This window comes from Columba livia, chromosome 29 (genome assembly GCF_036013475.1).
Source record: "Columba livia isolate bColLiv1 breed racing homer chromosome 29, bColLiv1.pat.W.v2, whole genome shotgun sequence".
In the NCBI taxonomy this organism is placed as follows: domain Eukaryota; kingdom Metazoa; phylum Chordata; class Aves; order Columbiformes; family Columbidae; genus Columba; species Columba livia.
The window spans coordinates 519,698-535,400 of record NC_088630.1 but is presented as its reverse complement, the minus strand read 5'-3'; the positions used below and the strand labels follow the sequence as shown (position 1 = coordinate 535,400).

Here is a 15,703-nt window from a genome sequence, read left to right as displayed (position 1 = left end):
CTCCAGATCGGCCGCGCTGAGCCCCGGCCCTCAATCAGCACAAGAACCGATGGTTTGGGGAGATAAGGAGGAAAAAGATAAGCCAAGCGGTTTGTCCCTGGGGTGCATTGTAAAGCACGGAAGGGAGCAGACGGGTGCGTCCTCCCCGGCCCCGCTCCCCAATACGCGTCTATTGAATTTTCCTTCCACGGTTGGTTTAATAAATTAAGGAAAAAAAGCAGCTTATAGACCCACGACTCCGGGGAATTGGGGGAACTGGAACCTGCGGAGGGTGGTTTTAAATAAAATACTCCTCCTTCTCCCTGGCCGGAGCATCCTCCAGCGGCAGCGCCCGCTCGGGCTCCGCCGGCGCCTCGTACGTGAGGTAGGTGCCCTTGTTCCGGTACAGGTAGGTGACAATGACAACCAGCACCGTCAGCAGCGTGAGGAACACCAGGGTGATGACGACTGCGGGGAGAAAAGCCGCGGTTAACCCAGTTTAACTCGACAGGGGCGGCGGGACCCCCGGGACCGGCCCCACCTGCGATGACGGCGGTGTTGGCGTCCTCGTGGAGAGGGGGGGTCTGGGCCTTCTTCAGCGAGGGCGTCGTCAGCTCCTCTTCATCCGCCCGCCAGAGAGGAGGAGCTCGGTGAGGCTAGGCCGGGCTTAGCTGAGCCGGGCTTAGCTGAGCCGGGCTTAGCTGAGCCGGGCTTAGCTGAGCCGGGCTTAGCTGAGCCGGGCTTAGCTGAGCCGGGCTTAGCTGAGCCGGGCTTAGCTGAGCCGGGCTTAGCTGAGCCGGGCTTAGCTGAGCCGGGCTTAGCTGAGCCGGGCTTAGCTGAGCCGGGCTTAGCTGAGCCGGGCTTAGCTGAGCCGGGCTTAGCTGAGCCGGGCTTAGCTGAGCCGGGCTTAGCTGAGCCGGGCTTAGCTGAGCCGGGCTTAGCTGGTTGGGGCACGGGGAGGTCTCACCTGCGCTCAGGGCGGGCTGGTCTCCTTCCATCGCATCGGCTCCTGCTCCTTCAGAGTCAAATAAAAGTATAAATTAACCATAAAAGGAAGAAAAGCGATAAATCCCCACGCGAGCTCCCGACAGGTTTTATTTGGGGTGACGAGGGAAAACCAGCCCCCGGCTCTGCGATTCGCTCCCGAACTTCAAGAGCTTTGAATTGCCCCAAATCCTCCCCAGTCCGCCCGTTGGGGGCTGAGGTTGGTGCTGCTGCTGCAGACAAAAGGTGGACAGATGAAAAAGTGGTGAAACCCCCCAAAAGCGCATGGCACGGCCAGCGCTGGGCACGGGCCACTCAGCGACTCCGCGGGGCCGCGCCGCTGGGTGGCAGGAGCTCATAGACCGGGATTTTTGCCTAAAAATTAGAGGAAATGTGATGGTGGGAGCGCGGGGCGACGGCTGCGGGGGACGGGGACAGGGACACCGGCTGCGGGGGACGGGGACACCGGCTGCGGGGGATGGGGACACCGGCTGTGGGGGACGGGGACAGGGACACTGGCTGCGGGGGACAGGGGCGCCGACCCGGCCACTGACCCCGCGGCTTTGGGGAACAAGGGGCTGAACCGCGCGGGACCCGCCTGGAACATCCGGGCTCGCGGGATTGGCCCAAATTTCACAGGAATTTGGGAAAACGATTTTCCCCCTTCCCAGCAGCCGGGGACCCAACGGGCTCCGGCCAGGCCCGGGACCCCAAATCTCCAGCAGGTCCCCCCGAATGCAGCAACTGCCCCCGGGCTCAAGCTGGCATGAGACACCAGCTCCTTAAACCCAGCTTTGATTAAACCCGGCTTTGCATTAAACGCAGCTTTGCTTTAAACATGATTTTGCTTTATACCCAAGTTTCGCTTTACACCCATCTTTGCATTAAACCCATCTTTACATTAAACCCAGCTTTGCTTTAAACCCACAGCTTTGCTTTAAACCCAGTTTTGCATCACACCCAGCTTTGCTTTAAACCCAGCTTTGCTTTAAACCCACAGCTTTGCTTTAAACCCAGCTTTGCTTTAAACCCAGCTTTGCTTTAAACCCAGCTCGTGGGGCTTCCCAAAGCCCGTCGCCGCTTTCCCACGAAGCAGCAGCTGCTGCTTGGGCGGCTTTGCAGCCAAAAATGCCTAAAATTTCCCCCAAAATACATCAGATTGGGTTTTAAGGGAAAAGCGAACACCAACCGGTTTGCAACCGCAAAGTCCACCAAATGGGCACAATTCCGTTTTTTTACCAGGGAACAGATGGTTCAGCACGAAAACGTGAGCGGTTGGGAAAGCAAAGGCCCCGGGTTCTGCCACTGAGGAGGGGGACGGTCCCACCAGGTTTCGTCACCAAGAAGGGGGACGGTCCCCCCGGGTTCCATCACTGAGAAGGGGGATGGTCCCCCCGGGTTCCGTCATCGAGGAGGGGGACGGTCCCCCCGTGCGCCCCCATGCAGGTCCAGCCCCGGGGGTCGTGGGCTGAGCCCCCAGCGCGGCAAACCCGGGATACGGGGGTATTAGGGAGTTTCGGGGTGCGGGTCACCTGGTGCGGTGCAGCGGGTGCGGGTTGACGGCTCCGGGAGTGGTGGGGACAGACGGACAGACGGACGCTCTCCCGGCCCGGGTCCGCACGTGCTCTGCAGAGCGACGCGGGGGCGGTTAAACAGTGACGACAAAACAATCATCGTCTTCCTCATTCTTGCCCAAGAGCCGAGTTGCTCAAGAGCCGACACAGAGAAACCCTCCCCGCCCAACCCCCCGCAGCTCCTGCCCCGCAGCTCCTGCCCCGCAGCCCCGCTGAGAGCCGCCGGGAGCGGGGACGCAGCCCTGTTCCTGTCCCATCCCATTCCTGTCCCGTTCCCGTCCCGTTCCCGTCCCGTTCCCATCCTGTTCCCGTCCCATTCCCGTTCTGTTCCCGTCCTGTTCCCATCCTGTTCCCAAACCCCAGTTCTGTTCCATTCCCAAACCCCATTTCCAGCCCTATTCCCACTCCCACCCCCATTCCAATCCCCATTCCCACCCCATTCCCATCCCTTCCTATTCCCAAACCCCGTTTTATCTGTATTCCCATTCCCACCCCATTCCCAAACCCCAGTCCCATTCCATTCCCAAACCCCATTTCCAGCCCTATTCCCACCCCCATTCCCATCCCTAAACCCCATTTTCATCTGTATTCCCATTCCCACCCCCATTCCCATTCCCAGCGGACAGATGACGGGACAACCACCCCCCCATGCCTCCCCCATCCCCCGACAGCCGCGTTTCCCCCCGCCCCCACCCCCACTTTCCCACTGGCTTTTCCGCCTCCCGCCGCAGCGAGATCCCGACTTTCCCTTCCCACCCCCCAAATCCAACCGGAGCCCCCCGGCCGAGCGCCCACGTTTCACCTTCCCCCCAAACCGCCGCGACGTGCCGGCACAACCGCGGCTGCAGAGCCCCCGGACTCCTGGGGAAGGGGAACGGGGTGTCCCCGGGACACTCGTACCTGCGCGGCGCTGGGCGGCTGCGCCCCACGTGCGGCGGGGCCGGGCGCAGGCGTTGCCCTTTTCCTGCCTCACCTTTCCAGTTTGGCTGCAATAACCATAAAACCCCGAAATCCACCCCCTCCCGCCGCCCCGTTAACCCCTCGCTGGCCGGGGATCCGGCCCGGCACCCACTGTCGACCGTCGGCAACGGGTTTTGGCTTCGGTGCGGGGGGTTCGCGGCGCGGGGAGGGGGAAATGGGTGGTTGGTTTGTGTACTGCGGCACGTTTTCCGGGTGCCGGCAAAACCGGCTCGGTGCCTTTTCCCTGAGTCACCGCGAGGCAGCGGCGCCGGGTGTTGGGGGACAGGGTGACAACCCCCGCACCCAAACCCAAACCCAGGACCCCCCGTGCCCGCGCTGTCCCCCCGTCCGGTGCCGCGCGTTTCCAGGAGGGAATTTGGCGTTTCTGCCCCATTTCAGCACGTTTCTGCCTTTATTCCGACGGGGAAGCGCGTTGGGGTTGTGGTTAAACAGAACGATCTGCCCGTGGCACTGTGAATTTGGGTTGTGCGCAGCGGGCGCGGAGCTCAGAGGTGGGTGAGGGTCTCGCTGGGGGGGGACGCCGCCAGGGGGGCGTCCTGGTCGGTGTTCGGCTCCGCCGTCCCGGGACGGTCTCGCTCCTGGGGGGACACGGGGGTGACGGAGAATTTGTGCTTAAACCAGAGCCAGGACGGCTTGAGCTGGCCGGGGGGGTCAGGGTGACGTCCCCCCCACAACGTGTCCCCTCCCGGCACCACAACTTCCTCACCTGAGTTTCGGGCGCTGTCAGCTCGACCTCCGTCACCTCCGTGTCCCCCCGGGAGCCGCCGCGCTCGCCCGGGGACCCAGAGGCCACGGCACCAGTGACACCGGGGGGGATGCCGCCCCGGGCAGGGGACAGTGGCTCCTCGGGACCCTCAGCGTCGGTGGCTGCACCATCCGGCTGATGGGGGACCCGTGTGGTGGCTTTGTCTGGCTGTGGTGGCTGTGGTGGCTGCGGTGACGCGGTACCGGCCGCCTGCGCGATGGCCTCGGACAGAATCAGGGACGCCAGGGATGTGGCGATGTCCTCGGGTCCCCCCTGCTCCCCACTGGTGGCCTCCGCCGGCTCCGGACCCTGCTTTTCGGTGAGGCCAGAGGAGCGATTCCCTGGCTCCATGGCTGTCACCGGTGTCCCTGGCTCCATGGCGGTCACCGGTGTCCCCGGCTCCATGGCTGTCACCGGCATCCCCGGCTCTGGGGACAGAGCTCTGGGGACGGTGACAGGCTCCAGGGCCTCCTCGCTGGACACCGACGCCGTCTCCGACAGGGACCCGGCGCTGGCGGGTGACGCTGGTGGGGGCCCGGGGACGGTGACACCCAGGTCCCCGTTGGAGACGGTGTCGGCATCGCCGCTGCCCGTCCCGGAGGACGTGGGTGTCACCTCCGCTCCCAGCACGGGCGGCCAGTCCGGTGACCTCCCGGGGTGGGGGACCATGGCTGGGGGGCTCACGGGCGAGGAGATGACCAGCGAGCGGCGGCTGCTGCGGGGGGACAGGGGGTGATGTCCCGTCACCCGGGGACACCGCGGTGTCACCCCCGGCACAACTGGCAAACTAATCAACTCGGCACCACCAGAGCGTCCTCAGCCCTGTGCCGGGACACGCTCCTTCACCCCCAGCCTGGGACTGCATCCCCCCCGCTGCTTTTTGGGGTGTGGGGGGGACACTGGTCACCGTGACCCCCCCACCCTGTCCCCTCCCTCACCTGGAGACGCCTTTGACGACAAAGACCTTGCCCGAGTGCTGCTGCTCCAGCCGGCTCATCACCTCGTACAGGTCGCGGTTCAGCTGCCGGGGTGGGGGGCACAGAAACCCATCAGATGGGCCCCCTGGTGCCACCCGCCACCACCACCTTCTACGTTACTGTATTGACTAAACAGCAGCGTTATTACATCCACTAAGACGACACGAGGCCGGTGGCCGGCATCGGTGTAGCCGAAGAGCGGGGGGAGGGGGTCATGGGGTTTTTGGGGTGCTGCCCCCCCACCTTGCTCATCTCCTTGTAGAAGACGTCGCGCAGGTTGGAGATGTTCTGGAAGATGGTCACGTAGCAGGCGATGCGGCTGCGGGGGACACGGCGGGGGGGGGTCGGGGGACACGGCGGGGGGGGTCAGGGGACATGGCGGGGGGGGTCAGGGGACACGGCGGGGGGTGTCAGGGGACATGGCGGGGGGGGGTCAGGGGACATGGCGGGGGGGGGTCAGGGGACATAGCGGGGGGGGGTCAGGGGGACACAGTGGCCGGGGAGGGGTTCAGGGTCCCTTGTCCCAGCCAACAGGTTTTGGAGACGTTTTGCTTTTTGGGAGGGGGCTGCGCCTTTGCCAAAGGGGGGGGCTGCAGGTGCCACCGGCTTTGGGGCACGATCGTCCCTGCGATGGCCCCAGCCCTGGGGTGTCCCTGAATCTCTACGGTGTCCCCCAGCCCTTTTGATGTCCCCCAACCCCATGTGGTCCCCCAGCTGCACGATGTCCCCCAGCCCCACAATGTCCCCCCACCTGTGACACCCCCAGCCCCATGATGTCCACCCACCTGTGACAACCCCCAGCCTCAAAATGTCCCCCAGCCCCACAATGTCCCCCCACCTGTGACACCCCCAACCCCGCGATGTCCCCCCACCTGTGACACCCCCAGCCCCACGGTGTCCCCAGCCCCGTGACACCCGGTACCTGCCGTACAGCACCGGCAGCTCGTCCCGCAGGTCCCTGTTCAGATCCTCAAACACCGCCTGGGCTTTGTTGAACTCCTCCTCGGCCTGGGGGGGGGCGGGAGGGGCTGTGGCTTTGGGGACACGGCGGGACACGGGGGGGCCGCGCCGGGGGGGGTCCCACCTTGGCGATCTTGGCCTCATCCTTTTTCTTGGCGCTCTGCAGAGCCTCCAGGTGGTGCCGGGCGCTGTCGTAATCCACCAGCTTGCGGCCCCGCTTGGCGATGCGCTCCTGCGGGACGGGGCGGGGGGGGCTCAGCCAGGATCGGGCCCCCGGGCCCTCTCCCCCCCAACACGGGGTACCTTGAAGTCCCCAAACTGCGCCAGGTAGTTCTCCATCAGGCGCAGGGCTTGGTCGGCCAGCTTGGCTTCATAGTCCTCCCACAGCAGGTCGTTGCTCTGGGGGGCACAAAGGGAGAAACGGGGTGAAACACCCCAATTCCCCCCCCCCCCCCACTCGGTGCTCCAAGGGGACCCCGGGGCGCGTCGGGGGGCTCACGTCAGCGATGGCCTTGAGCTCCCCGTGGCCGTCCCACTCGGGGCTGTAAATCTCCTGCAGCGTCTCGGCCACTCTGCGGGAGCTCTCGTGCATCACTGCGCCGGGGGGCAAACCGCCGCGGATCAGTATCGGCAATCACTTACCGGTACTCGCCACGATCTACAGTTACTTATGAGCCATTGTATTTATTATTACTCGTTATACTTATTAATATTTAATATTATTTAATATTAATTTAGCTATTATTCATTATTTATTATTCATTATATGTATTGATTATTATTATTTATTACTTATTACTATTTATTATTACTTGTTACTATTGATTACTATTCATTTCCAGTTCTCCTCCGGGTGAGCAATCCCGGTGCCGCTCAACCCCTTCCCAGCGCATTTCGGGGCCCGTACCTTTCACCGCCCCCACGAACGCCTTGAGGTCCTTGTAGAGCTTGTTGCCTTCGTTCTGCAAACCAGGCAGGGAGGGGACGCTCAGGGACCCCCGCGGCGTACGGGGGTGTCCCCGGGGTGTATGGGGGCATCCCCGGGGTGTATGGGGGTGTCCCTGGGGCATACAGGGGCGTCCCTGGGGCATATGGGGGCGTCCCCGGGGCGTACGGGGGTGTCTCTGGGGCATACAGGTGTGTCCCCAGGGTGTACGGGGGTGTCCCTGGGGTGTACGGGGGTGTCCCCGGGGCGTGCAGGGGTGTCCCCAGGCCATACAGGGGTGTCCCTGGGGCATATGGGCGTGTCCCTGGGGCGTATGGGGGTGTCCCCGGGGCATATGGGGTGACCCCAGGTCATACAGGGGTGTCCCCGGGTTATATGGGGGTGTCCCCGGGGTGTACGGGGGTGACCCCAGGTCATATGGGGGTGTCCCCGGGGTGTACGGGGGTGTCCCCACCCCCTCGTCCCTGCGTCCCCGTCACCTGCTGCAGCTGGAAGTTGTAGGCGCTTTGCTCAAACTGCTCGTCTTTGGTTTCCACCGTTTTGCCCAATTTCTGCAGAACCTGAGGCAGAGAAATGGGAAAAACCATCAGCCCCCAGCCCGGCGCTGCCCCCCCGGTGGGGCGAACCCCCAAAAACCCCTTTCAGTTGGTGCCGAGGGTCCGATGGAGCCGACACCAAGTAGGGATTTGGGTTGGGAACGCAAGATTTCAGCACATGCCTCCGCGCTTTGACTTTTTAGGGGAAAACGGTGACTTTTTGGGTGTTAACCCATCCCTCAGCTCTCTCGACCCCCCCATCGCAGCCGCGGTGCGGGTGATGCCCGGGGTGCCACCCTGGGGAGGATGAGGACGGAGCGAGGCCGAAGGTGCCCCCGGAACCGCGGCAGGAGCGCGATGGGGGACTCTGGGGTGTCCAGGAAGGGGTTGACCCCCCCAGGAAGCGCCTGCTCGGGGCTGATACCGCGGAGAAACCAAATTTAGCCCTGAGCCAGGAAACCCGGGAGCGCGGGGGTTCAGCGGGGGAGCTTTGTGTCGCCCCCAAAGTGGGAGATGCCCCTGCTCATTTTTGGGGGGAGAAAAAGAGACAGAGACGCTGCCGAACGGCCCCAAAACAACCTCAATTCACCCCGTTTCCGCAGCCCTTCCCCCTCGCTTCCTGCGCTGCCGATGGGGCTGCGCGGCTGTTATCCCGTCACCGGGTCCCGCTGGGGACTGTCACCTCCAGCCAGCCCGAGGGACCCCGCGCCAGCAGTGTGAGGTCCCCCCATCACCTCCGGAAGGTGTTTTGGGTGGAAAAACCCCACTTTGGAGACCCCCGATGCAGCTTGGGGGACTTTGCGGAGATGCCACCGAGGCCAAAGCCGCGGGGCAACAATGGCGTTGACCCAGAAGAACCCAAGTTAACACCTTACGACACCCAAATCAACACCCCGGAGCACCCATGGGTGCCAAGCTCTGCCCATCGTGCCACCCCCTTAGTGCACAGTGGACACTAAACTAAGGGATAAGAGAAAATAAAGGGTTTTGGTGCTGTGAGCGCCGCGGTGCCGCCCGTACCTTCTCCTGCGCCCGGCTGAAGCGCTTCTGGACCTGCCTGGCGAAGAGCCCGGCGCTCCTGCCCTCGGCCATGGCGGCGGCCCCGGCACTTCGGCGCTCGCCACAGAGGAAGTCGGGAGGCAAAGCATCCGCTGGGCACCCCCGGAAAGGCTCCCCCTGCACCCCCGGCGCGGGGGAACCCACACCCGCCTCCTGCCGCACCCGCCAGCGCCTGCGCTCGGGTTCAAGGTGGGTTTTGGTGCAGTTTTGGTGCTGGTTTTCAGCCGTGTCAGGTGGGGTTGCTCCTCGGGGATGCGAAATGAAGCGAGGTGGTACTGGCCACCGAATCCAACATCCCTCGTTGCAAAGGGGTCGGGGGTTTGGGAGAAAAGCGGAGCTGGTGGATGGAAAAATCCCACCCGGATGGCCCCGAGGAGCCCACGCGGAGGATGCGCGCCATTTCCCCAGGTTGTCACCACCCCGAGGACTCTCCGGCCGCCCCGTGAGGCCGGAGCTTTGCCCTTCTCCCAGGGAGTGAGGAAGAGGAGGAACCCGGCCAAAGGACAAACAGGAGGGGACGAGGACGCCGAGGGATGGAGGAGGGCGGACCGGGGACAAAGCATCCACCACTGGAGAGAGGAACAGATTTTATTGATGCTATTTGGAGGTTTTAAGCCCAAAAAGGAAACATGGAGGGGGGGGCACTGGGGTCTCCTGGCAGCGCTCAGTTCTGGGCCAGCACCTGGAAAGAGAAGAAACAATGGAGCCGAGCGGTGCTGGAGCACCAGCGCAACGCAAGCGCCGGGTCCCAGCCTTACGCTGTTGATCCAGGAGTTGTAGGCGGAGACGCGGGTGAAGACGGTGGGTTTGTTCTTGACGTTGCAGCCCAGCGCGGACACGAAGCTGGCGACGCCATGGACCTGGTACTGCCCGTTCACCTCGCAGTGGAGCGGACCGCCCGAGTCACCCTGCGCGACCGAGGGACCAAGTGAGACGGGAGGAACCAGGGTGGGGGACGGCGGGAGGGGACGGCGGGGACGCCGGGGCCGTACCTGGCAGCCAGAGCGGATGCCGTCACCGCCGGCGCAGACCATGGTGGTCTTGACGGTGGAGCTCCAGTAGGAGATGCTGGAGCAGATCTGGTGGCCCACCACGGGCAGGTAGGCCTGCTGCAGGACGCTGGAGATTTGCCCGTTGGCTGCATGACACCGGGTGTTGGTTAACGCTGTGCCGGCAAAGACCTACCAGACCCATCCCTGCCAAAGCTGAGCCCACCAAGGGTCCCCCAACCCAAGCCAACCAATGTTGGGCATCGCTGTGCCCAGGGCAAAGCCCCAAGTGGTGCCTCCTGAGCCATCAAAAGGCTTAACAATCTCATTCAGCCCTCCCCATTTCCCACTTTTTTGGGGTGATTTAGGGCCAGGGTGCCCCATGGGAACTCACGGCAGGTGACACCCAACTGAAGGTTCCCCCAAGCCAACGTTGGGCATCTCCATGCCCGGAGTGAAGCCCCAAGTGATGCCTCCTACAGCAACAAAGGGCTCAAGAATATCGTTCATCCCCCGCTCCATTTCCCAGGTTTTTGGGGTGATTCAGGGCAGGGCCGCCCGTCAGGACTCACTGCAGGTGACATCCCACCAAGGGTCCCCAACCCAACCCAACCCAACCCAACCCAACCCAACCCAACCCAACCCAACCCAACGTCGGGCATCGCCTTGCCCAGGGCAAAGCCCCAAGTGATGCCTCCCGGGATAAGAAAGGGCTCAAAAATGTCATCCACCCCCCCGTTTCCCAGGATTTGGGGGGGATTCAGCAGCACTCACTGCGGGTGAGCCCCCAGCCCGTGATGTAGCAGGGGTTGCCGTTGGGCAGGATGTAACCCGCCTCGGGCAGCACTGCCAGCTGCACCGAGCTGTTGAGGGTGGCGGAGCTGGCCAGGCGCAGCAGCGCGATGTCGTAGCTGCCGACAGGAGGGAGAGGACGTTGTGAGGACCCCCCCATTGCCTCGACGTGCCCCCCAGCCCCCTCTCGCCGGCCTTACCCCGCCGCCACGTTGTTGCTGTTCCAGCTGGGGTGGATGATGATCTTGCTCACGCTGAACACCTGCTCGCTGCCCTCGTTCGTGTAGAGGTTGTGGTCACCGGCCACCACGCGGAACTGCAGGTTCCTGCCGGGAAAGCCAAAATCTCGGGATCGGGCCACAAATTGGTATTATTTCAATGTGAGGTGGTAGAGAAAGGATCAGCACGAGCAGAAGGTGCTCCCAGAGCTGGTCCATGGAACCCCTCAGTGCAGGACCAGCAAAGACCCCTTGCTGCCGGCTTTGGTGCAGCCCGAATGCCACCTGGGGGAGGTATTTTTGGTAGAAACCCAACTTTGGCACTCACTGATCCACACAATGGGCCGCCGTCAGCACCCAGTTTCTCTTGATGAGGGACCCGCCGCAGGTGTGATGCCACCCACCGCTGGAGTAATACTGCAGGGAGATCTGGGGGGGACGGAGACATGGGGGGTCAGTGCAGGGGCCAGGGGGGTGAGACCCCGGGGAGTCACCAGTGACCTGGGAAGGACCCACCTGGGATGGCCACGCGTGCGAACGCGCCTCGGTGCCGCCGACCACCCGCTGTGTCCCGCGGAGACCCAGCTCCTGATCCGGCTCCTGATCCGGCTCCTCATCCGGCTGCTGATCTGGCTCCTCATCCGGCTGCTGACCTGGTTGCTGATCTGGTCGCTGACCTGGCCGGTGATCTGGCCGGTGACCTGGCTGGTGACCTGGCCGCTGATCCGGCTGCTCACCTGGCTCCTGGCCTGGCTCCTGATCCGGCTGCTCACCTGGCTGCTGACCTGGCCGGTGACCTGGGCGGTGACCTGGCTGGTGACCTGGGCGGTGACCTGGCTCCTGACCTGGCCGGTGATCTGGCCGCTGATCTGGGCGCTGATCCGGCTGCTCACCTGGCTCCTGGCCTGGCTCCTGATCCGGTTGCTGATCTGGCTCCTGACCCGGCTGCTGACCTGGTTGCTGATTTGGCCGCTGACCTGGCTGCTGATTTGGCTGCTGACCTGGTTGCTGACCCGGTTGCTGGTTTGGCCGTTGACCCGGTTGCTGACCCGGCTGGTGACCTAGCTGGTGATCTGGGCGCTGACCTGGCTGTTGATTTGGCTGCTGACCTGGTTGCTGACCTGGCTCCTCATCCGGCTCCTGATCTGGCCGCTGACCCGGCTGCTGACCTGGCCGGTGACCCGGTTGCTGACCCGGCCGGTGACCTGGCTGGTGATCCGGCCGCTGATCTGGGCGCTGACCCGGCTGCTGATTTGGCTGCTGACCCGGCTCCTGATCCGGCTCCTGATCTGGTTCCTCATCTGGCTCCTGATCTGGCTCCTGATCTGGTTTCTCATCTGGCTCCTGATCTGGCTCCTGATCCGGTTGCTGATCTGGCCGCTGACCCGGCTGCTGACCTGGCCGGTGACCCGGCTGCTGACCCGGCCGGTGACCTAACTGGTGATCCGGTTGCTGCTCCGGCCGCTGATCCGGTCGCTGATCTGGCCGGTGACCCGGCTGCTGACCTGGCCGGTGACCCGGTTGCTGACCCGGCCGGTGACCTGGCTGGTGATCCGGCCGCTGATCTGGGCGCTGACCCGGCTGCTGACCCGGCTCCTGATCCGGCTCCTGATCTGGTTCCTCATCTGGCTCCTGATCTGGCTCCTGATCTGGTTTCTCATCCGGCTCCTGATCTGGCTCCTGATCCGGTTGCTGATCTGGCCGCTGACCTGGCTGCTGACCTGGCCGGTGACCCGGCTGCTGACCCGGCCGGTGACCTAACTGGTGATCCGGTTGCTGCTCCGGCCGCGGATCCGGTCGCTGATCTGGCCGGTGACCCGGCTGCTGACCTGGCCTCTGACCTGGCTGGTGATCCGGCCGCTGATCCGGGCGCTGACCCGGCTGCTGATTTGGCTGCTGACCCGGCTCCTCATCCGGCTCCTGATCTGGATCCTGATCTGGTTCCTCATCCGGCTCCTGATCCGGTTGCTGATCTGGCCGCTGACCCGGCCGGTGACCTGGCTGGTTATCCGGCCGCTGACCCGGTTGCTGACCCGGTTGCTGGTTTGGCCGCTGACCCGGTTGCTGACCCGGTTGCTGGTTTGGCCGCTGACCTGGTTGCTGGTTTGGCTGCTGATCTGGTTGCTGATTTGGCTGCTGACCTGGTTGCTGATTTGGCTGCTGACCCGGTTGCTGGTTTGGCCGCTGACCCGGTTGCTGACCTGGTTGCTGGTTTGGCCGCTGACCCTGTTGCTGACCCGGTTGCTGACCTGGTTGCTGGTTTGGCCGCTGACCCTGTTGCTGACCCGGTTGCTGGTTTGGCTGCTGACCTGGTTGCTGACCTGGTTGCTGGTTTGGCCGCTGACCCGGTTGCTGGTTTGGCCGCTGACCCGGTTGCTGATTTGGCTGCTGACCTGGTTGCTGGTTTGGCCGCTGACCCGGTTGCTGATTTGGCTGCTGACCTGGTTGCTGGTTTGGCTGCTGACCCGGTTGCTGGTTTGGCCGCTGACCCGGTTGCTGGTTTGGCCGCTGACCCGGTTGCTGGTTTGGCTGCTGACCCGGTTGCTGGTTTGGCTGCTGACCCGGTTGCTGGTTTGGCCGCTGACCCGGTTGCTGGTTTGGCCGCTGACCCGGTTGCTGATTTGGCTGCTGACCTGGTTGCTGGTTTGGCCGCTGACCCGGTTGCTGATTTGGCTGCTGACCTGGTTGCTGGTTTGGCTGCTGACCCGGTTGCTGGTTTGGCCGCTGACCCGGTTGCTGGTTTGGCCGCTGACCCGGTTGCTGGTTTGGCTGCTGACCCGGTTGCTGGTTTGGCTGCTGACCTAGCTGGTGATCTGGTTGCTGACCCGGTTGCTGATTTGGCTGCTGACCTGGTTGCTGATTTGGCCGCTGACCTGGTTGCTGATTTGGCCGCTGACCCTGTTGCTGACCCGGTTGCTGACCTGGTTGCTGATTTGGCCGCTGACCCTGTTGCTGACCCTGTTGCTGACCCGGTTGCTGGTTTGGCCGCTGACCCTGTTGCTGACCCGGTTGCTGGTTTGGCCGCTGACCCTGTTGCTGATTTGGCCGCTGACCCTGTTGCTGACCTGGTTGCTGACCCTGTTGCTGATTTGGCTGCTGACCCGGTTGCTGACCCGGTTGCTGATTTGGCCGCTGACCTGGTTGCTGATTTGGCCGCTGACCCGGTTGCTGACCTGGTTGCTGGTTTGGCTGCTGACCCGGTTGCTGACCCGGTTGCTGACCTGGTTGCTGACCTAGCTGGTGACCCGGTTGCTGGTTTGGCCGCTGACCCGGTTGCTGATTTGGACCCTGACCCGGTTGCTGATTTGGCCGCTGACCCGGTTGCTGATTTGGCCGCTGACCCGGTTGCTGATTTGGCCGCTGACCTAGCTGGTGATCTGGTTGCTGACCTGGTTGCTGATTTGGCTGCTGACCCGGTTGCTGACCCGGTTGCTGATTTGGCTGCTGACCCGGTTGCTGGTTTGGCCGCTGACCCGGTTGCTGGTTTGGCCGCTGATTTGGCTGCTGATTTGGCCGCTGACCAGGTTGCTGGTTTGGCCGCTCACCTGGTTGCTGGTTTGGTTGCTGATTTGGCTGCTGACCCGGTTGCTGACCCGGTTGCTGGTTTGGTCGCTGACCCGGTTGCTGATTTGACCGCTGACCTGGTTGCTGGTTTGGCCGCTGACCCGGTTGCTGACCCGGTTGCTGATTTGGCCGCTGACCTGGTTGCTGACCCGGTTGCTGGTTTGGCCGCTGACCCGGTTGCTGGTTTGGCTGCTGGTTTGGCCGCTGACCTGGTTGCTGATTTGGCCGCTGACCCGGTTGCTGATTTGGCTGCTTATCTGGTTGCTGATTTGGCCGCTGACCCGGTTGCTGATTTGGCTGCTGACCCGGTTGCTGGTTTGGCCGCTGACCCTGTTGCTGACCCGGTTGCTGGTTTGGCCGCTGACCCGGTTGCTGGTTTGGCCGCTGACCCGGTTGCTGGTTTGGCCGCTGACCCGGTTGCTGGTTTGGCCGCTGACCCGGTTGCTGACCTGGTTGCTGGTTTGGCCGCTGACCCTGTTGCTGACCCGGTTGCTGACCCGGTTGCTGGTTTGGCCGCTGACCCGGCTGCTGACCCGGTTGCTGATTTGGCCGCTGACCTGGTTGCTGACCCGGTTGCTGACCTAGCTGGTGACCCGGTTGCTGATTTGGCTGCTGATTTGGCCGCTGACCCGGTTGCTGACCCGGTTGCTGATTTGGCCGCTCACCTGGTTGCTGACCCGGTTGCTGATTTGGCTGCTGACCCGGTTGCTGATTTGGCCGCTGACCCGGTTGCTGACCTGGTTGCTGACCTAGCTGGTGACCCGGTTGCTGGTTTGGCTGCTGATTTGGCCGCTGACCCGGTTGCTGGTTTGGCCGCTGACCCGGTTGCTGGTTTGGCCGCTGACCCTGTTGCTGACCCGGTTGCTGGTTTGGCCGCTGACCCGGTTGCTGACCCGGTTGCTGGTTTGGCCGCTGACCCTGTTGCTGACCCGGTTGCTGGTTTGGCCGCTGACCCGGTTGCTGACCCGGTTGCTGGTTTGGCCGCTGACCCGGTTGCTGATTTGGCCGCTGACCCGGTTGCTGACCCGGTTGCTGGTTTGGCCGCTGACCGGGTTGCTCATTTGGCTGCTGACCCGGCCGCTGACCTGGCTGTTGATCTGGTTGCTGATCTGGCCGCTTACCCAGCGGGAGACCCAGCTGCTGACCCGGCTGCTGACCCGGCTGCTGACCCGGCTGGAGACCCGGCTGGAGACCCGGCTGGAGACCCGGCTGGAGACCCGTCTCGAAGCAGAGCCCTGTGGAACACAGAGGAGAGGGGATGAAACACAACCCGTAGCACCATTGTTACCGGTTAACGAGGGCCATGGGTCCGCACGCACCGCAGAGGGCGAGGGCGGCGAGGAGCACGAGCCGCAGCATCGTTCCGGATCACCGCGGCGTCACCCACAGTGGCAGCTGC

At 63.6% G+C, this 15,703-nt stretch overlaps 3 protein-coding genes across 14 annotated transcripts; all 3 read right to left on the bottom strand.

Moving 5' to 3' along the window:
* Positions 1-177: 177 nt before the first annotated feature.
* Positions 178-3,699, bottom strand: SMAGP (small cell adhesion glycoprotein). Of its 4 annotated transcripts, XM_065043487.1 has the most exons (6): positions 3,340-3,699; positions 2,496-2,589; positions 2,153-2,268; positions 947-994; positions 521-598; positions 178-447 (listed from the first exon to the last, which is right to left on the bottom strand). In XM_065043487.1, exons 4-6 carry the CDS (start codon positions 975-977, stop codon positions 278-280), a joined length of 279 nt encoding a protein of 92 aa, XP_064899559.1. In that variant the 5' UTR covers positions 978-994; positions 2,153-2,268; positions 2,496-2,589; positions 3,340-3,699; the 3' UTR covers positions 178-277. The 4 variants fall into 4 exon arrangements, with proteins under 4 accessions (XP_064899559.1, XP_064899557.1, XP_064899558.1 ...); XM_065043485.1 differs by lacking the exon at positions 2,153-2,268 and having other exon boundaries at positions 3,340-3,686; XM_065043486.1 differs by lacking the exon at positions 2,153-2,268 and having other exon boundaries at positions 3,438-3,686.
* A 191-nt stretch (positions 3,700-3,890) lies between these two features.
* On the bottom strand, positions 3,891-8,897 carry BIN2 (bridging integrator 2). 2 transcript variants are annotated; one of them, XM_065043466.1, is made up of 11 exons: positions 8,703-8,897; positions 7,626-7,706; positions 7,108-7,162; positions 6,700-6,794; positions 6,504-6,599; positions 6,325-6,432; positions 6,163-6,248; positions 5,484-5,559; positions 5,202-5,284; positions 4,225-4,975; positions 3,891-4,096 (listed from the first exon to the last, which is right to left on the bottom strand). In XM_065043466.1, exons 1-11 carry the CDS (start codon positions 8,772-8,774, stop codon positions 4,004-4,006), a joined length of 1,596 nt encoding a protein of 531 aa, XP_064899538.1. In that variant the 5' UTR covers positions 8,775-8,897; the 3' UTR covers positions 3,891-4,003. The 2 variants fall into 2 exon arrangements, with proteins under 2 accessions (XP_064899538.1, XP_064899537.1); XM_065043465.1 differs by having other exon boundaries at positions 4,225-4,978; positions 8,703-8,891.
* A 418-nt stretch (positions 8,898-9,315) lies between these two features.
* CELA1 (chymotrypsin like elastase 1) lies at positions 9,316-15,703 on the bottom strand. 8 transcript variants are annotated; one of them, XM_065043424.1, is made up of 12 exons: positions 15,624-15,703; positions 15,294-15,539; positions 14,610-15,041; positions 13,050-13,661; positions 11,754-12,881; positions 11,257-11,693; positions 11,069-11,169; positions 10,723-10,848; positions 10,505-10,641; positions 9,734-9,879; positions 9,500-9,649; positions 9,316-9,423 (listed from the first exon to the last, which is right to left on the bottom strand). In XM_065043424.1, the coding sequence occupies exons 1-12, from the start codon at positions 15,661-15,663 to the stop codon at positions 9,406-9,408; spliced, it is 3,573 nt and encodes a 1,190-aa protein (XP_064899496.1). In that variant the 5' UTR covers positions 15,664-15,703; the 3' UTR covers positions 9,316-9,405. The 8 variants fall into 8 exon arrangements, with proteins under 8 accessions (XP_064899496.1, XP_064899495.1, XP_064899498.1 ...); XM_065043423.1 differs by adding an exon at positions 15,234-15,278 and having other exon boundaries at positions 11,257-12,881; positions 15,363-15,539; XM_065043426.1 differs by lacking the exon at positions 13,050-13,661 and adding an exon at positions 13,854-14,381 and having other exon boundaries at positions 11,257-12,857.